Source organism: Cydia amplana, chromosome 8, assembly GCF_948474715.1.
Source record: "Cydia amplana chromosome 8, ilCydAmpl1.1, whole genome shotgun sequence".
Classification (NCBI taxonomy): Eukaryota; Metazoa; Arthropoda; class Insecta; order Lepidoptera; family Tortricidae; genus Cydia; species Cydia amplana.
In genome coordinates this window covers 13,125,625-13,147,198 of record NC_086076.1, presented here as the reverse complement: position 1 = coordinate 13,147,198, position 21,574 = coordinate 13,125,625, and the positions used below count along the sequence as shown (strand labels likewise).

General features: G+C 37.3%; 1 protein-coding gene across 1 annotated transcript; it reads left to right on the top strand.

Moving 5' to 3' along the window:
* The first annotated feature begins 716 nt into the window (after positions 1–716).
* Positions 717–20,202, top strand: LOC134650201 (pancreatic triacylglycerol lipase). The gene is made up of 11 exons (XM_063505138.1): positions 717–893; positions 1,269–1,386; positions 11,144–11,291; positions 11,608–11,769; positions 12,169–12,264; positions 12,432–12,579; positions 13,921–14,147; positions 15,273–15,438; positions 16,676–16,814; positions 19,208–19,399; positions 20,075–20,202. Exons 1-11 carry the CDS (start codon positions 803–805, stop codon positions 20,154–20,156), a joined length of 1,569 nt encoding a protein of 522 aa, XP_063361208.1. The 5' UTR covers positions 717–802; the 3' UTR covers positions 20,157–20,202.
* The last annotated feature ends 1,372 nt before the right edge of the window (positions 20,203–21,574 follow it).

Genomic DNA, 21,574 nt, shown 5'->3' with positions numbered 1-21,574 from the left:
ACTGTTAAGGGTCTGGTTGACTTGGCATGATTCGGGGACCATCTGCACTTCTGCACTGCACACTCTTACTGCTAGGCGCGTATAGGGCTATAGCGAGATGAGAAAAGCTATAGGCAGGGGCGGAATGCTTTAGGTACAGTCAGCATCAAATACTTTGTAGCAACCAAAGTAGCCAAATAGGTAAGTACACCATATATTTAGTATGGTGTACCGAACTATTTGGCCACTTTGACTGCTACAAAGTATTTGACGCTGACTGTGCCAATATAAAAGAAATCCTTAATTTTTTTACCATTTACCACCACCAAGTTAATAGAGGTCTCCGGTGATTTTATTAGGCACCTTCAACAAGCAAAATGTGCTTAATTTAGGTATTTCATAAATGAAAGGATTTCTGGATGGTGAAAATATGTTCACATTAAAGTTAATTAGATAGTTGTTTGTTTATTAAGGGAGATTTATAAATATGAGATCAGGACATTGGCGACAGAAAATAGTACCTAATAAGAATTAAGTTCTTCTAATTTTCCTGTACACGTGTTTAACTCTGGTGAGAACTATTACATAATGAATGCCTAAGTAAATTTGATTTTAGCGACCTACCTCTTACCTGTTTAAGATAATAGTCTTGGTAAACAAACTTACTTTTATGTCAGGAACCCTTTCGAATCCCGCGCTCGCACCCTCAGCCTCTATTTAAACAACAGACGCAACGGTCGCAACTCATTCAACGATATACGCTCGAAACAATTAGTTCAAACCAATCGCGTCCCGATAACACACGTGCTGTGAAGTGATCAAAATGTTCAATAAAAGTATGTCTCTCATGGTGCAGACCATATTGGTCTTGATGGAGAAGCAGAATTCCACTGGAGTTCAGATTAGTGTTAATGGTTAGTACGTTTTTTTTAAACACAGGTAGATCCGTATGTTTTTAATTGCTAAATGTTCGCTTTATTTGATTCATTTGACCAGACGCCAACTGTATCTAATTACCTACAAGTTAAATTCAAATACCAAACTTTATTAGCTAAAGTATACTCGAACTCGTATTTATTATTTTGGGAGTAGAAACGTGGGATGACAACAGTTACCTTTACTCTCACTAATAACTACGATCTCGTTTTTGATGCTGATTCTCGCTTTTTAAATAAATAGACATATTCACTTTGTCTTTAAATATAAGTAGGTAAATATTTTTTTTTCACCTATTTACTATTCGAATCATTTCGAGTAGTAAATAGGTACTTATTGTTATAATTTTGTAGATGATATGGACTTGGAGCGATGCTACGAGTCGTTCGGGTGCTTTTCGAAGGCGTATCCTTGGACGGAACATCGGCCTGACAACTACTTCCCCGAGTCTCCTCAGTCCATGCGAATAAGGTACGTTTTCCTTTATTTTTGTGTTCATTCACCGCTGTCTTGCCCCATTACGCATAACAACAACGAATTAAAAATCATTCTAGTATTTTTCACAATACCGGCGTGTAAAGACTCTCTTTATTTTCAATAACTGATTTGCGAGCTTTGCGAGGGATCAAGGCACGCGAGGGTTAAACAAACTTTCTCACCGTGCCAACGCGAGGAAAATAGGTAGGTACCTATTAATAACCATAAAATATTAGAACTTAGAACATTAAAAATCAAAGCCGAACGCTAATATTAGACAAATAAAGTACATTAAAAATCATCACTTAAAAGTAGTTAAAAGTCAATCCACCAGCCAACGCAAGGAAACAACTCGAAATTTGAATCAAATTACTTTGCCACAGTAGTGGATAAAATGCAAATTTCTCATCAGTTCTTGAAGAATAAAGAGAGCCTTTACAAGCTGGTGTGGTGAAAAATCCATAATATCCAAGACTGTATTGTAACGTTTCAAGCCTAATTATCATTAACAGCGTTTTCACCTGCGGGCTCAGCATGGTTCCATTTTTATCGACTATCACTATGCCCGTCACTTTCGCGGTCATTACAATTAGGTACATATATTGTTTTCTTTTTATCTACACATCCTTGCAATGTAAAAGGTGCTTATTATTTTTAAACGAGTAATGTGGTTTTTAACGTGATTGCGTTGATACCAGTAAGAAATCATTGTATGGCCACACATGTTACACATCATCCCTAGGCTAAAGAGTGAGACAACAGAAAGTAGAAGTTTATAAGTAGGTAGGTAGTACCTATATCTTAATTATTGCAAGTATCTTGTTATTTCTATTTAAGTATTTGATTGCATTGCTAATCCTATACCCTGCTTTTTTTTCGCAAGACGATACAGTGTATTAGTACTTACCTGCATTTATACTACGGGAACCTGATGAGTATTCATTTATTCACCTTAATTATATGGCATTATCTATATATATAAATGCAAGTGTCCTGACTGACTGACTGACTGACTGACTGACTGACTGATTCATCAACGCAGAGCCGAAACTATAAAAGCTAGAAAGTTGAAATTTGCACACTAGGTTGCATTTGTAAAGTGTACAAGAGATAAGAAGCGATTTTGAAAAATTCAACCCCTAAGGGGGTTAAAAAGGGGATGAAAGGTTGTATGGGGTTCAAGTTTTAGTTTAAGCTAGAAATTTGAAACTTTGTGAAAATGTATTATATAAAAAAATAAGAAAACTAATTTCAGCGTTTTCGAAAATTCATCCCCCAAGGTGGTGAAAAAGGGGTTGAAAGTTTGTATGGAGATCAAATATTTTTGTGAGTGTGTGACTTTAAACTTTGTATATGGGTATATTATTATAAGACAGGAAAAGTAATTTCAGCGTTTTTGAAAATTCATCCCCTAACAGGGTTAAAAAGGGGTTGAAAGTTTGAATCCATTACAAATGCTTTGAAACTTCTTAGAAAGGCATAATAGCCGATTACAAAAAAAAGTAATTGCGAAGTTTTAGAAAATTCAACCCCTAAGGGGGTAAAAAAGGGGATGAAACTTTGTTTTGGGGTGCAAATTTTATTTTAAGCTAGGACCTTGAAACTTTGCAAAAAGGTATTAAATTAAAAAACAAGAAAACTAATTTCAGCGTTTTTAAAAATTCATCCCCCGAGGTGGTGAAAAAGGGGTTGAAAGTTTGTACGGAGATCAAATATTATTGAGAGTGCGGGACTTGAGTCTTTGTATAAAGCCATATTATTAAAACTCAAGAAAAGTAATTTCAGCGTTTTTAAAAATTCACCCCTTAAAAGGGTTAAAAAGGGGATGAAAGGTTGTATGGGTTTCAAGATTTATTTTAAGCTAGGAATTTGAAACTTTGTAAAAATGTATTGTATTAAAAAATAAGAAAACTAATTTCAGCGTTTTCGAAAATTCATCCCCCAAGGTGGTGAAAAAGGGGTTGAAATTTTGTATGGAGATCAAATATTTTTGTGAGTGTGTGACTTTAAACTTTGTATATGGGTATATTATTATAAGACAGGAAAAGTAATTTCAGCGTTTTTGAAAATTCATCCCCTAACAGGGTTAAAAAGGGGTTGAAAGTTTGAATCCATTACAAATGCTTTGAAACTTCTTAGAAAGGCATAATAGCCGATTACAAAAAAAAGTAATTGCGACGTTTTAGGAAATTCAACCCTAAGGGGGTAAAAAAGGGGATGAAACTTTGTCTTGGGGTGCAAATTTTATTTTAAGCTAGGACCTTGAAACTTTGCAAAAAGGTATTAAATTAAAAAACAAGAAAACCAATTTCAGCGTTTTTAAAAATTCATCCCTTAAAAGGGTTAAAAAGGGGTTGAAAGATTGTATAGGGTTTACATTTTATTTTAACCTACGAATTTGTAACTTCGTAAAAAGTTATTTCATTAAAAGAGAAGAAAACTATTGTTAGCGTTTTTCAAAATTCAACATTTAAGGTGGTGAAAAAGGGGTTGAAAATTTGTATGGTGGTCAATATTTTTTGTAAGTACGGGACTTGAATCTTTGTATTAGAATACGAGAAAAGTAATTTCATCGTTTTTAAAAATTCATACCCTATAAGGGTCCAAAAGGGGTTGAAAATTTGTATAGGGTTCAAATTTTATTTAAAGCTAGGAACTTGAAACTTCGTAAAAAGGTATTTTATTAAAAAACAAAAAAACTTATTCACGTTTTTAAAAATTCATCCCCCGAGGAGGTGAAAAAGGGGTTGAAAGTTTGTATGGAGATCAAATATTTTTGAGATAAGATAAGATAAGATAAGATAAGATAAAATTAATTATTTATTTATTATTAATTAATTAATCATTCATCCCATAACAGGGTTAAAAAGGGGTTGAAAGATTGTATATGTTATAATTTTATTTAAAGCTAAGAACTTGAAGCTTCGTAAAAAGGTATTTTATTAAGAGAAAAGAAAACTAATTTCAGAGTTTTTGATAATTCATTCCCCAAGGTGGTGAAGGGGGTCGAAAATTTGTATGGAACCCAAATATTTATCGGAGTGCGGGACTTGAATCGTTGTATAAAGGCATATTATTACAATACAAGAAAAGTAATTTCAGCGTTTTAAAAAATTCATCCCCTAAAAGTTTAAACAGGGGTTGAGAGTTGGTAGAGGGTTCAAATTTTATTTAAAGCTAGGAACTTCAAACTTCGTAAATAGGTAGTTAGGTAGTAGGTTTTATTAAATAGTGGACTTGAAAATCTTCTGGGGGTTGAGAGAGATTATATCGAGATTATCGAGAACAATTTTTTTCAGTTAGGGGCTTGAAACTTCGTAGCCAGATTGTGAAAGACAAATCTCATACGTTGTATAATAATTAACAAATGATTAACCGTCCCTACCTTTTGCTGCATAATGTTCTAAGCTAATGTAGAATTTATAACCACCAATATACAAATCCACGCGTACGAAGTCGCGGGCAACAGCTAGTAATACATATGTCTGTAGGTAATAACTTACAGTTTTCCTTACTAATTCGTAGGTACTTGTTTGTCGCGTCATATTTTCGTAGATTTGGTGCAAATCGCGCTTAGGAACTAATTTCGCAGTACAATGCCCCGAACAGGCCTATCCTATATCAAATTACGTACCTATCGCATAACATAATCGACATCTGTTAAATACGCATTTGTTCATAGAATGAAACATTGTCTGTACCTACCTAAGTTCATTTCCTTGTTTTGAGTTACGGAACCCTAAAAAGAAAGTCGGAAACCATAAGACACATCAATTTAACGTAAACAGTTGGTGGAGATGACTAGACCACAACATTAAAGTTTCTTGGTAGTCTTATAAAATAAATGAGATCAACTAAACCAAATTGAGGTTTACCAATCGCTTTTCAGCGAGGAAAACACCTTAAGGAAATCTGCATACATCTGCAAAGAAATTCCAGAACATACCTACCGGTGTGAATTCCCTAACCCGCTTTGGGCTAGCGTGGGGAATACATAGCTTTATCTCTCTCGTACATGAGAGGAGGCATGTGAGCTATGGAGTCAGCATTTGGTATACGGTATACCTATAAGATGCATTACGATTATTATACCTATTACACGCCCTGAGGCTAGGGTTAGAGACTGGCTACTACTTCCGTCTAATAGGTGACACTTGCAATTATCCTGCATCACTGCCTCCATACCTTAGCTTCATCAGCGTTTCCATTTCTTAACGGGCTACGAGACGGGCAGCTACACTACAGGGATGTTGCGGATGCAGATTTTTTGACATCCGCGGATGCGGATGCGGATATTTTAAGGCTCACATCCGCGGATGCGGATGCGGATGTCAAGATTAGGTACTTAGAAAACTACAAATATTACATTTTTAGTATTTTTTTATTAAAAAAAAACGAAACGTTTAGTATTTGAGCAAGAATATAAGTGCGTTATACCTATTTAATAAACAGTAACTTGGCCGACTTTTCTGGATCTAGACGATTTCGTTATAGGCAATGACTAAATTACCTAGCACTTACGCCGCCGCTAAGACGTTCCTATATCCGCATCGATTTTATGCGGATGCGGATGCAGATGCGGATGTTGAAAATAATGCAGTAGTTCCGCGGTTGCGGATGCGGATGCGGATGTTCGCAACATCCCTGCTACACTAGCAGCTACATTTCTCGTTTTGAAGTTAGCTGCACCCAGGGCCGGATTAACCCTAAGGCAGAGTAGGCCTATGGGCCTATGGGCCCCGCCTCGGCTAGGGGGCCCCGGCGGCCCCGCGCTCGTAAAAAAAATATTTGTTCCAAATAGCCAAAATTCATAAAAAAATGGTACCTACTCATACCTAATGTCCAATACATATCAGTTTCTCAGACACAGAAACATTAGATGATTATGAACCTAAATTATGTTTTTTTATAGGTTTTAAAGTCTGTAATGTCGAGGTCGAATTTCAGGCTCTCGGGGGCCTAAAACCTCATCAATGGAAAGTCAGTAATGTGGCGATTGCTGAGCTCGACCTTCAGCCTCACTTTTTACCTCAATTTTTGGTTTGTCTTCCAAATTTCCTCTTCTTCAGCTGAGCCTTTGGCCTCGCTGCGCCAAGCTTGGCCTGCGGCCTCGCTTTTTAATACAATGGACATTGGTTGGCGTCTGTGCTCTAGCTGAGCTTATCCTGAAACACGGCTTTGACCTCGCATGAAAGCACGCCTCTCTGGGGAACTTCGGATTTTTAGGCCCGGCCCGGCCTTTTTTTACCACGCTTTCACAATTATTTCACAAAAAATTTCGCGCTCGCTGCGCTCGCGTTTTTTGCTGCTTTTCAGGTTGACTCTGTACCTATTTACATGCTAGCTTGACTGGTGAATGAAGTGTCATTTATACATGGAAAGTCTATATAATCTATATTATTACGTTAATTTTAATCATATGGCTCGGCGTATGGTCGGACAATCGCTGTTCAGCCTGGCAAAATATTTAACTACCTATTGAGAAAAAAGGGCTCTCCCCACTAGGGCTTGCAAATATTCGAAACTTTCAGATATTCGAATATTCGACTTTTTCTGACGACGTATTCGAATATTCGAATAATTATTCGAATATTATAAAAAATAAGAAAAGGAACGAGAAATCGGTTTATTATCGTTTTATTCAAAAGCTTTTTTCACATATTGCTAAAACTAAGGATATTTGGCAGAAATCCACTTAATTGACTAGATTTTATCATCCTACTATTTATAGGATGCCCACATTTATAAAAACAAGTAAAACGTCAAAATTAGACGTATTTAATATTTCTAGATAAATCTTATTATAAATGCGTCGTTGCGTGAAATAATATAACTTTAACCATCCAAACACCTAGGCAGTAGGTAATTATTTTCCGATTTAAATTAACTTGTAATCACTCAGAGGTCTGTAAAAAGGCCTTTAATTTCATTGTATTTTGAATCTTTATTGACTTTATTTGTTTTGGCAAGTTATTATTCCTAATGGTCGGCTAATTATATAATATTAGAATATTTAAGGGAAAAGTTAGTTGAGTACTGGGTGGATTATTCGTCAGCTAAAGGTGCATGGTTAGATTACCAAGTTGAGCAGGTTTGGTATGATTAAATTTGAGAATTGCGATAAGTGGCAAGGTTTAGACTTCAAAAATTCGCTTAACGTACGCTTGTACTGAATGAACAGAATTACCCTTTAACTTAAAACTTACGCACCGTAAAAATAACATACTTTTTGATTTCGTTTTCTTTTAAATTGAGTTAGGTTTCACTGTATTCACGAAGTCTATCGAGAGGAATACAGTAAAAATATTATTTCCTTCGTATTTGGGTACCTACCGTTCCTCATTCACTGTAAATACCCGTAAAACACACAGAAACTGTAACTACAGCGGATGACATAGATTTTTTTATAGTAATAAAAAATATTCGAATATTCGAAACCTGAGCAGCCGAATATTCGAATATCAATACAGGTCGAATATTCGACAAATTCGAATATTCGAATATTCGAATTGCAAGCCCTACTCCCCACACGCCAAAATCGGCAAAAACTGATAGAAAAAAGCTTTATGTCCACGCAATAAGAGCGAAAAAGACATCGCTCGGCATGTTCGGATCGGCTCAACGCTCAACTGACACCTAAAGGTTGAAATTAAAATCGCAAACTTACATCCTTGTACTGAACAACTGAACATTATGTATGTAGAATTGACTGTAAGGGGGCCCCGAGCATTGCACTGCCTAGGGGCCCCGACATGCTTAATCCGGCCCTGGCTGCACCAGATCTGGTTACAAAATGGGTAATTCGTCCCCATTCCTAACTAATTACAATACGAGAGGCAACATTTCTCATTTTGAATGAAGCTAGTTTTTCTGGCAAACAGTAAACACGTGCGCATTTTTAATTGGTTATTAGACTGGAAGTCTGGAAGCTATAAGACGAGCAGCCGCGTATTCAATTAGATTTATTTATTTCTTATTGGAAATTACATGGTATTTAACAATGTCACAATGTTTCCAAATAACATGAATTCACAAAAAGATCGTCAGATTGTAAACAATAATACATTAAAATAATTAAGAATTAAGTAATAAATATAAAACAATCAAATAATCATAATAAAAATGAAAAGTAAAAGTTAAATACAGTAAAATGAAATGTCAGAGAATGTCAGAGCAGCTATTTCGAAGCTAACTAGCCGTCTACGAGATAGAACTAGCTTTATATTGGTACTTACCTATATGCTATTACTTTAGTCCTAAAACTCCGAGACCAAAACAATGTCAAGTCGTTTTGCTACAATCATTAATTGTTACGGAAATACACACACCCCTGAAAGACCATTAGACTATTAACTAAGATAATAAACTCCGATTACAACTAATTGGTTGTTATTTATCCTCATTACAATTCAGCATAAAAGCCGATTGATAAGGTCTTCTTGTTGTTTTAATACTGATTGCGAGAACGCGCAAATAATAAGATCCGCTTCACAATTTACCTCTTAACTAGTCTCGGTCCGCGATTTCGTCTGCGCTGAAATGTAATTTCAACCCCATCTATGAAACGGCATTCACATTTACTACGTTAAATTTCTATGGAGCGACATTCAGATTTTTAAAATCTGTTATTAATTTGATAACAGATATGACTACACGCTACTATGAATCACCCTCGCGCCAGTAAATATTGGGAGTATGTGCATTGAGCAATGAATATTAGGAAAAGCTGTTATATTTATCCTCCTGAGACCCAGAAGCAAGTAAAAGTCCTATAGATAGATTGTGGAATATGTAGAAAAAATTGTGCGCAGGGGAGGTACTCGTATAACAGATTGTTTAATTTTAAATATCCTTCAAAATAATTGTGAATAGGTCATTCACATTATTGCCGTAAAAATTCATAACCTATCGTCTTTGCTTGTTAAGGATCCTAGTCGAATTTTTCAGTCATCACTCATCTATATACTTGCATTTTCTCGAAAATTTATTTTCCTGCTCCATAGTACGGCACGACCGAGGTTTTAACCCACAGTAGACCACAGGTTAGTGTTTTTAGGGATGGTTAATAAGACGTATTAGGTAGGTAAGGTACAACGCGCAATTTCACAAACAGGTATTAGGTAGCTACAATGTAGGTGGTAATCTACATTGTAGTTACTCAACGTTCGTCATTTATTTAATTAACTAAATTAGTAGGTAACATAACTATATACAATACTATATTAAACATAGCCCAATCTAACTAATCTGGTAATATCTAGAACTTTCATTAGAATTCTTGAGAGCCGAACTCCGACCTACGCGGACGGTATTTTCAAGACAGTCAGATCCGTTTCTTATCAGCCACGCCCACGCGCAAAGGTCATTAGACCCAAACCGAGAACCGATATGCACATGCACCAAACACGTAATTCACAAAGCATTTTATATCGTAATGAGTTCGTCCGGTGTAAGTTGAGCTCAGATTTCCAACTGCATTAATATGTCTCGGGGTTGTGTTTTGAAATTTATATTTTTATATAAATAAAAAACGAACAATCTATCAGAAGAAATAAAATGTCGAAATGAATTAATAATACAGCCTCCGTCTCCCTCCCCTATTTAATATTTTTTAAATACCTATCTTTACCTAATTTTCAAGAAATTTCAATAAAAAATTAACTGTAGGTATACAAATCATGTGTTATTCAAATCATTTAGAGGGTATTCACTGTAATACCCGTCACACAGACACCACAGTATAATATAATAATAAAACTTAATATAATACTAGCGATCCGGGTTAACAAATTATACATAAACCTTCCTGTTGAATCACTCTAGCTATTAAAAAAACCGCATCAAAATCCGTTGCGTAGTTTTAAAGATCTAAGCATACATAGGGACAGACAGACAGCTGGAAGCGACTTTGTTTTATATACTACTAGTGACCCGCCCCGGCTTCGCACGAGTTAACAAATTATACATAAACCACTCTATCTATTAAAAAAAACCGCATCAAAATCCGTTGCGTAGTTTTAAAGATCTAAGCATATATATAAACATACAGACAGACAGACAGACAAACAGCGGGAAGCGACTTTGTTTTATACTATGTAGTGATTATAAAAGCGTATGATTGCCTGAAGACTGAAGAAAACCATGAGTTACTTAAGCTCTCATTTCTGACTTTTTTACTTACTTTTTTTATGCAATTACTAATTAGTTCTATCCTCACAAAAAGAACCACGATGGAAGCTTAAAAAAATCTACACTAACCTAATAAAAATCACGCGTATAGGTAGATATATATGTATAGGTAGTTAGGTACCTACCTACTTACTGGCTTGTTGCAAACGATGCGTACGGCAGTGTTGTTTACAGCTAGCTTGTTTATCAAGGGACGTCACTATGCAATTATGGGACGTAAACACTTGTTATGTCTGCTAATGATTGATGTCACGGACGAGCCCCCGCCTTATCACACTTATGGCTTGGCCGTAATCTCTTGCCCGAGCTAAATAAGAAACGAGACGGCCTAGCTTGCTGTAAACAACTGTACGTACTTACCTATTGTTGTTTAAACTAGATAATGATAATATGTTTACAGGTTTTGTCGGGATTAATTAAATAGTAAAGTAATAAAGCATTGATCTCATTTTAATTACGAGTAACTAAATTAACATAACATTAGATTGTAATCAAGAATGTAAAGTCAACGTCAACATTTTGATTTTGATGTATATATATTTTATGATATGATTTATTTCAGATATCCAGTATTTACAAGACGTAACAGGAAGATACCAGTGTTATTAGAAGCTGACAATGTAGAAAAAGTACGCAACTCGAATCTGGACCCTAAAGGGCCTTTCTATCTGATCTCCCACGGGTTTTTGGAAGGCGGGGATAAAAAATGGGTAAGCTTTTCTTTTATTATTATGGAACTGCCGTTTTTAAATAAGATTTACTTTGGCGGTTAAATATTTAAAACCCTTTGACAGTTACAGTTGTTACATATTGTAGCTTGCATAACTGCTTTATAGCGGGCACTTTGACTTTTTTTTCGTTATTAGTCGATTGCCTCCTTTGTAGAAATATTTTGAGAAAGAGAGATGTTGGGTTAATTTACTCATACACCACCCGTAACCAACTATTTCTTATTTTCTCTCTATCACTCTTTTACCGATTTGAATCTACCGACAATTACCATTACAACAAACTGTTCTATTTCAGATCCAAAACATGGCGGAAGCCTTACTGAACCTAGAAGGCAACGATGCGGCATCAGTGCTCGTGGTAGATTGGCGCGGAGGCTCCCAGCCGCCTTACGGACAAGCTGTCGCCAACATCAGGCTTATCGGCGCCATGACAGCTCATCTCGTCAAAGACATTAAGGTATAGTCTTTAAATCTCATAGAGGGTAGGATCCTAATAGATATGGTATACGCGTGCGTCCGTGAGGGACAAAACATAGGTAATGCGACACTATGATTGGTCGAATTTATTTGTTGCCCACCATAATCCATACTAATTTATGGCGGGGAATAAAAAAAAAGTGAGACAAGGACAATAGTAATAGCGCTTTCGCTGCTACTCCTACTGAGAGATACATAAGACTATCCCGTTCGGTCATTTCCCCCCATGAGGGGTGCTCCAGTTAAAACACTAGATTCATGTGAAATCTTAAATTGCCGCATGCCTTATTGAACCTAGAAGGCAACGATGAGGTAACAATAGTCGTTGTTAAATTAAACATTCCCGCCTCGACAATAATGTACCATTTTATTGTTACAGGAAGTGTTAGGGCTGCAGAATTTGGACAACTTCCACTTCATCGGACATTCTCTAGGCGCGCATTTGGGAGGTTATTGCGGGCACGCATTACAAAAGGTTTGTAAAACTTATACCGATCTTACCTTTAACAATAAGTCAGTCTAATCAAGAAAGAATCCGTGAGACTATATTAAAACAAGTCACAGTTTTTTAAGTTGAAAATTTATTTCTAAATAATTTCGTTTCGAACCATTTAATAATCAAGGTAATTGTACCTATTTCAGAAATTCAACTTGAAACTGGGAAGAATAACAGGCCTGGATCCCGCTGCGCCGTACTTTAGTAAGACCGTGACGCTGGTGCGGCTAGACCGGTCGGACGCGAAGTACGTCGACATCATACACAGTAACGCCATGCCGTTGTATTATGCAGGTAACTCAACATTCTGTAAAAATAAGCTGTTAGTTTTTTTACAGCCATGCCAAGACATGAGATATAGGTAAGTAGTAAGTAGATTCCATTTCGGACACAGCTGTCGTCAAAATACTCTTCATCCTATTTGCTTTTGCTGTAGTATTTGTGATAAAACTCATTCCTTTAAATCTCAAACGAAACAGACGTAGCCTAGCCATATACAGGGTGGAAAGATAAGTCGGGCCCTGGAGGGAAACTACCTTAAATCCTTAAGCTGGCTCATTTTACTTAAAGGAGACATTCCTTTATTTTTAAAAAGAAACAAAACTGCATTCAAAGTATTTTTCTTTTTTTCTTCAATTTGGCTTGTCTAAAAAAATCTTGAGTACTAAATATTAGATTTTATGGATATTTTGTACGACAGACGAGTTTAAGACCTAATGTTTCTTGGAGAAATGTTTTCACTGTATCGACTAGTAGAATAAAATTGCGAGTTTTTATTTTTTGGAATTTTTAGTCGGTTCGAGTCCCGGGCGAGGAAAGCGAGTTTTAGAAAATCTTTGAATGCAGTTTTGTTTCTTTTTAAAAATAAAGGAATGTCTCCTTTAAGTAAAATGAGCCAGCTTAAGGATTTAAGGTAGTTTCCCTCCAGGGCCCGACTTATCTTTCCACCCTGTATACTTATGATAATCGTTATTACAAAAGAGAAAGAGGATCGGGCATTACCGTCATAAAGAAGAGTAGTTCATCAGATTATTATTTGGCTTATAATTACTAATTACCCTCAGTATAATCATGTTTACCTCAGGCATTAAAACTTTCCGTGGAACATCTATACATAATGCAGCTCTTGGTACGAGTACGTTCTTCCAAAAATTTACTGCGCAACACAGTCTAAAAATACCTTTTGGTATTTAATTTCAGGGATGTTGCGAATATCCGCATCCGCATCCGCAACCGCGGAACTTCCGCATTATTTTCAACATCCGCATCTGCATCCGCATCCGCATAAAATCGATGCGGATTTAATGCGGATGTGGAACAGGTCGGTACAGGGACCTCTTAGCATCGGCGTAAGTGCTAGACTGCTAGGTAATTTAGTCATTAGCCAAAAAAACCTATTAGAAATTAGCAGTCAAGCGTGAGTGGAATTTAATGTACGGAACCCTTGGAACGCGAGTCCGACTCGCACTTGGCCGGTTTTTTGAAATAAACATTACTAATTAAAATGTAATATTTGACGTTTTTTATGTACCTATCTTGACATCCGCATCCGCGGATGTGAGCCTTTAAAAATCCGCATCCGCATCCGCGGATGTCAAAAAATCGGCATCCGCAACATCCCTGTTTAATTTCCAGGTCTGGGTATGTCCGAGGCCATAGGCCACGTGGACTTCTACCCGAACGGCGGGGTCATCCAGCCGGGCTGCAAGAAGGTCGACAACCACGTGACCACGCTCAACGACGACATGTACAAGTGGATGGTGAAGTCCGTGGGCTGCAACCACGAGAGGAGCTACGAGTTCTTCACTGAGAGCATCTCGCCGTCTTGCCCGTTCATGTTCATACAGTGCGAGTCTTATGAGGTCAGTATTTTTAGGGTTCCGTACCCAAAGGGTAAAAACGGGACCCTATTACTAAGGCTCCGCTGTCCGTCCGTCTGTCACCAGGCTGTATCTCACGAACCGTGATAGCTAGACAGTTGAAATTTTGACAGATGATGTATTTCTGTTGCCGCTATAACAACAAATACTGAAAACAGAATAAAATAAAGATTTAAGTGGGGCTCCCATACAACAAACGTGATTTTTGACCGAAGTTAAGCAACGTCGGGCGGGGTCAGTACTTGGATGGGTGACCGTTTTTTTGTTTTTTTTTTTTTTTTTTGCTTGTTTTGCTCTATTTTTTTGTTGATGGTGCGGAACCCTCCGTGCGCGAGTCCGACTCGCACTTGGCCGGTTTTTTTTTTAAGTGAACACTTCTTTAGCGGCGCTGTGCACTTTTTGAGGATGGGAAAAAATGTTAAACTCGCGACAGATCACGTGACCTGATCGAAAAACTGTTACAATTTAATGTCATTGAGTTTATCTTTATTGATTTAAATGCCATCTATTGAGTTTCCCTCTAACTGGTAATAATATTACTCGAGTACTAACAGTGAGGTGCTTAGGGGCTGCAGACATTTTGCACTAGTCATTGAGTTTTCACTTCTACCGGCACTCCCGGAGTGCAACCGGTTTTTTTAAATATATTTATTCTAAAGAAAATTACAAATATCTTGCGAGACTCTTTACAAATGTATGACCTGAAACTACAAATGTATAGTACCTTTCACTTCAAAACTGCTGAAGAGGCATGACTTGGCGAAACGATAAGGGTTCAATTATTGTGGTAGCTACGGAACTCTAACGGGGTATTGAAACATTGCGTTAAATACTAAGACATATCTGTTCAGCTTGAAGTAGGTGGTGTATAGGTAAGGCCTCAAAATTGTGACTGAAGAGCCCTTATTTTAAGATTTTTAAGTACTATAGTTTTTTCCTTAAAACAGTTTTAAAAAGTTTGAGCACTGTTTCACAGTGGCGTAATATCCAAAGGTTCATGAATTCATGATAAATATATGCATCTTTTTGTTACTTCTCACATTACGATTGATAGATGGGCATACCTAAACGATAATCATTAATCACATACTTAAACCATTCTTTCAGGCATTCCTGGCCGGCAACTGTACTTCATGCAGTCAAACACAGCTCTGTATCCCGATGGGATACCACTCGTACAAGGCGTACAAGGAACTGCTGGACCGAGGCCTCGTAGACACCATTTCGAACGTCGCGCTGTACGGAAAAACTGGAAGCAAAAAACCATACTGCAGTAAGTACTTACTCTTACTATTTTTTTTACGTGTATTCGGCTACATATTCCTTTTGAGAATAAGTGATGAGGTCAATAAAAGTGTGGCTTACCTTCACATTGAGGCCTGATTACACATTATGCGATTAATTACTTATGCGATTTCATACATTTGCTATTTTGGTTTAGTGACAGATGTATGATCGCAATAAGCACTAATTCAATATGTAAACAAGCCCCAATGTGAAGGCCAGCTAACTTTATCCCCGCAGCATTATTTATTTATTTATTTACATAAGGAGATCCAACAGCTAACTAAATGACAATGGAATCTTAAATAGATATATAGAGCCAATTACAGGAACTCACAAATAGATATGTAATAAAAACATATACTTAAGTAACACGCATCACATACACACACACACACACACACACACATTGCAAACATGAAAGAGATAAGACTCAATCCAAAACTAAACAGAACTAACAACATTCACTTACATAAACCAAACCTACTACCGGTGACAAGACACCAATATTGTAAAAACTACGAACAAAATAAGGATTGGATACTACATATACAAAGCACTCGCTTACAAGATAAATACAAAATGCCTAATTGAAACACATTTCCGTTTCATTTTTTACATTAGTAGGTAAATTATCAGTCAGAACAGTTAGGCTCCACCCCGCCCCGCATAGAACTACACCCCAACCCGCGGTAGCAGCGTCAGTTAGCCACGAGATAAGGGAAGGTTCAAAATGTTGGTATTGTGCCAAGTATGCTTGTCATAAATTATGCTTAGGGCAACATTCCATTTCTGACCGCAGCTGCACTACTGGTACTGAACGCGTCGCTGTTACTGTCAAATTCCATAGTACAATGAACAGTAGTGCAGCTGCGGTTGGAAATGGACTGTCACCTTTATGGGTAGCTTATACACATATTGACTCGTATAGGTACAGCCATAACGTGCGGATATAGATACTCAAACGATCTCCGTAGTACTTACTGCGTCTGCCCAGTGAAGTACAGATGTAGTGCGTAATCTTTTACCTTCGTATTTTCACAGAAACGCACGAACGTGTTATATTTCAGTCAGTCTCAGTACAAAAAGTACTGAGGTTGACTGAAATAGCATGACAAATACCAACGTTTCCGAGAAAATACGATGGCAAAGGATTATTCACTACATCTGTAAATCATCAGTGTTAATGATAATAACATTAATAACGAAATATCTATGTTTTTCAGGAGTGCATTACGAAGTGGTGCTGAAGGTGTCCAACTCGACGGCCAGCAGGACGCACGGGCCCGATGTGGGAAGAGTGCAGATCACTCTCATAGACAGAAACAACAACAAGAGCAATCACAAGTTCTTGGACGAGGAACAGTAAGTATCAATAACATATTACCATTTTACTCCATTTTCGAGTCAGTGTCTTTGTGTGACGTCCGTGTCTTTGAACGGACCAATCACGGCACGGGACTCGCTCACCTCGTCCCCCGCACCCCAGTATTTTTGGCAGCATCGGTTTCATGACATAATTGCTCTAAACTCCGTCTAGAGGATTCCTAGTCTATGTTTGCATATTGACACTTCATGCAACTAACCCCGGCTACACACGTTAACTATGAATCGTAGCGATTAATCTGTGCAGTCCGATTTGCGCAGTTTTATCTACCGTGTGTATGACAAATCGTTACATTAATCGACAACGTTACGATACAGTGTAGCCGGGATAAGTATGCAGGCGGTGCTGCCTCTAAGTTTTGCGCCGCTCCCTTGCACATTGGGGGGATTGCCATCTTACAAAATCGGCATTTTTAAAGGGCCTTTTAAAAAAACAGATGTTGTATCCGACATCCGATCGGACATTGTCAAAACGCTCTAAGTCTAAGTGTAAGGCCTGAGTGGACGCTCGAGTTGGGCGTGCAGCGGGGCGGGGCGTGCGGCGTGCATGTTAAACAAATGCAAACGTATAGGAGCGGCCTTAGTGCTGCTCAAATCACTTGTGAGCCCGACGCCACGCTGCACGCCCCGCCGAACGCGCCGCGTCGAGCGTCCACTCAGGCCTTACACTAAAGATTATGAGGTTACGTGAGGTCGTAACAGATCACAGACATTATGGACGTATATGTTGCCGGATCTGTATTATCTCTCTTCATTATCGCAAACCATACCTTCCAGCTTCGGTCATTGACGTCACACGGGTCACATTTCATTAATTTCGTAATAAAAAACATATTGTTTGTTTAATTTGGTTATTGATTGCATTTCTTAACCTTTTCGACGCCGTGTCAAACACAAAAGCTGTCTCTCAGACGCCACGTCACCGAAGTGTCAAAACTGAAATTGAACTTTATGCATATGCACCTGGGTCTATGTTACTCTGTGGTCTATGACCGATTAATACGTCTTTGGCGTTGGACCTGCGGTGCGTATATATCGGTCATTGGCGTCCAAAAGGTTAAATTGCGTCAATTTGTATTTTTGTTTTGATGATTATCTTATTTCATTTTTTTAATTAACCTTGACCGTTATCTTTAAATATTCCGCTGCGGTACTGGAATACATACCTACCTAGTGTTCTTATACCTATATTTCTCTAAAGATTTGCTTAATAAACAAGTTTTCTCTATAAAATATTGTTCATGTTTTTCTGAAAGCCTCCATTTTTTCCCGTCTGTAAAAATCATAGAAGGTAGGATCCTATAGAAGTGGTATACGCGTGCCTCCGTGACGTGAGGGACAAAACATAGGCAATGCGACACTAGATTGGTCGAATTTATTTCGTCGCTATACTTCTCAACCTCATATCTGCAACAATCATTTGATGGAAATGTCGCTTTTCTTTCATTCGGAATACGGGTGTTTTTGTCATCAAACGAGTGTTGCAGATACGAGGTTGAGTAAGTATAGCGGCGATTTGTTGCCCACCATAATACATAATGTCTGGGTGACTGAGCTTCGCTCGGAAAACATATAAAAACTCGAAAATGCGCGTTTTCCCAGAGATAAGACCTAGCTAGATCGATTTTTCGCCCTCGAAAACCCCCATATAGCAAATTTCATCGAAATCGTTAGAGCCGTTTCCGAGATCCCCGAAATATATATATATAAATAAACAAGATTTTTTTATATGGACTTGAGGGCGGTGTTGCCCGTAGCCAACGTCAAAATGATAGTTATGGTTTTCTGTTAAAACATCTGCTTCCTTGGTACTTATAGTGCGTCAAGCAAATCTTGTCAGTAGCAATGTACTGCAAATTAAAGTAGGGTAACACTATGTAACACTCAAAGAGCAGAATTGCGCTATGAAAAGCAGCAATGTACATCGAACCAAAACGTGTTTATTTTTCCGCCCTTCATACGTCAGTTCGAGTGAATTATCATAACCTCAAATTTTAGTAATGTTTACCGTCAACGAGCATGATTGTACATTGTAGGCACCTTAGCTTTGCTTGAGGTCATGCATAATCTTGGTATTTAATGGTGACAGCAGAAATTTCTCTTGAAATAGAAACGATTCAGAATGTAAACAATAAGATGATGGCTGTCATTCACGATCCACATTCCACATTCCACAGATAACACACAGATGACACGCGATTTTGGAATTATTCGAACACATTGTTGCTAACCCGCGATTTTTCAAATTTGCCGCCTTTCACTACTGACAAGATTTGGTTGATCCAGTATAATTGAAATTTTTAAATTTAGAACTAAGAACTATCTTTTTAAAATCTTCCACGGCGTTTTTCTTAACCTCTTACGTGTTTCAGGAAATACTACAAACCCGGCGACATAGACAAGCAGATGGTGGCGGTGAGGGACACAGGTCTGCCGCCGCTGTCAGTCATGGTGGAGTGGAAGTATGAGACCAACCTGTTCAACCCCATCACGTGGCGACTGCTCAAATCACCCAGCGTCTATGTCGAGTACCTCAAACTGTCTTCCATTGAGTACAATACTGAGTAAGTCCTTATTGAATAAAAGGATTGATTACCTAATTTTATTAATTTTCGGTAGCCCAGTCGGTTAAGTCGAATCTCACTTGAGGTTGAAAATTATCCCATTATTTCTGTAATTTTCATTTAAAATTGAAACTAAGTGATGTCCAACTCATGCCGCTACAAAAATCAGTCAGGACATATTCATGGAAAGTCGTGGACAGGAGCTAGCAATAAGTGTAAGACTTAAAAAAGAGAACTTAAATAACAATAAGTTTTTGCCTAAAATTTCATTTTCGGTCAAGCTTTTTAAAGTAGTCATACTTTTCTTTTCACAGAATATTTTTTTCTAATAGGCATCGAGACAGTTCTAAAAACCCCAAGAACACAATTAGTTTGCGTTGTTTTATTAAGGCCCCAGTACACAATGGGCCAGCGTGGGCCGTTCTGGGGGACGCATTTATGCGTTAAAGGGAGCAAGTGATATTGCTATCTCATTCTACCGCATGGCTGCGTCCCTTGGACTGGTCGGCGATGGCCCATTGTGTACAGGGGCCTTTATAGAGTTCCAATGGCCACCTCATATCTCTATCATCAGCTAAGTCATCATATTGCATTGTCAAGTTTAATAAAAGCTTGTGAAAAAGCGCGGTATTGTACTCTTACAATGTTTTAACAATATTTCTTTTATTGTTTCAGTATCACCGTGTGTCCAAAAATGAATAAACCAGTGGTTGCAAACCTACCTTCTGTGATGAAAACTAAATATTGTAGATTTTAAGCTGCCACACAGCTTTAAATATTATAATTAAAGATCTCACTCATAAGGTGCAGTTCTATTAAAATTCTCATGCTTATTTAGAACAACATCAGGTAATAAAGCTTGGCCAGAGGGACATGTCACAATCATTTTATTTAATCCTTATATTATGGCAACAATTTTGCCTAGCAAATAAGGACGATTTCAAGCAATCTTGTAATCTTTTTCATTATTGCCTCGTAAGGCTTTTTTTTAAGTTACCGCATTTTTTGTGACATGATTCGCTGACCAATCGGTATTCAATGTGAATAAAATTCACGCATTGGAGCAAGTGTGAGCATAATTTTTAATCATTATTGTTATCTACATGTTTAGAGTTATTATATCGGTTTTCAATGCAAAATCTATACTGAAAGTATTTATAAAGTATTTATGGATTATTTTTAGATTTTGTCTTTGTAGTCTAATTAACACTATTAAAGATAATTACTTTACTTTTCTATTTTATATAAATTATATCTAAGTCTTTTAAAACTTTTATGTAAGATTGTAAATAAAAAAACTGTAGGTATAGGTACTAGAACATTTATTTAGAACATTAAGTACACATTTTTTATGAACAAAATAATTTTATTACTTAACAGATATAGTAGATATAATAAAGTACTATTTAAATAATGATTTTTTTTATCAAGGTTTTCTTTTAGTTTGACCGTTATTTTGAAGTCACAAAGTTCACCAAACTCCATTTTACCCAAGCTGTAGAAATGGATTGTAGTGCGAACGTTACTCCCACCTTTTTATATAACTTATCCCGGAATTAAATTCATGGTTTGATCTGGCTGCATTCTTTTCCTTCTCTGCCCTCAATATCAGAAACAAAAGTTGGGCAAGTGAAGTAACCCTGCACTTGCTCCAGTTATATGCACCGTGTGCAGTGTGCAATCAAACACTACCTTCACTCTATTCGTAAGTGTCCATCAACGTGCACACTAGCGCCACTGCTCAATAATCGTGATTATTTCAATTTAAAAAAGGGGGCCGCTAAGTACCTTTTGAATACATCAAACTAGTTTCTATGTTGCTGGATTCGTCAAGCTATAAACTCAAAACAAAAACGGCCGTTTCAACTTAGGACGCATAGATTGACGAATCCAGCAACATAGAAACTAGTTTGATGTACCTATTCAAATCAAACGGTACTTTAATACAAGATACAGTACGTAGCGGCCCCTTTTTTTTAAATAAATGTTTAAAAATCACGATTATTTAGCAGTGGCGCTAGTGTGCACGTTGATGGGCTCTTAATCATTAATATCCCAAGGTTTTATAATGACGACAATGATAGCCAGAGTTTATGGGTGTATGATGTTTAAAATAATCCCTTTGAGGCGAATCCACGTCCGTAAATATTATAAAAAGGGCGTAAAATGCAATAA

What these genes read in the sequence shown, in the direction of transcription:
- LOC134650201 (XM_063505138.1), top strand. Translation starts at nt 803, where the DNA reads ATGTTCAATAAAAGTATGTCTCTCATGGTGCAGACCATATTGGTCTTG. An exon ending in AGTTCAGATTAGTGTTAATG is followed by an intron (nt 894 to 1,268) that starts GTTAGTACGTTT and finishes ATAATTTTGTAG; the next exon opens with ATGATATGGACTTGGAGCGA. An exon ending in TCCATTGAGTACAATACTGA is followed by an intron (nt 19,400 to 20,074) that starts GTAAGTCCTTAT and finishes TTATTGTTTCAG; the next exon opens with TATCACCGTGTGTCCAAAAA.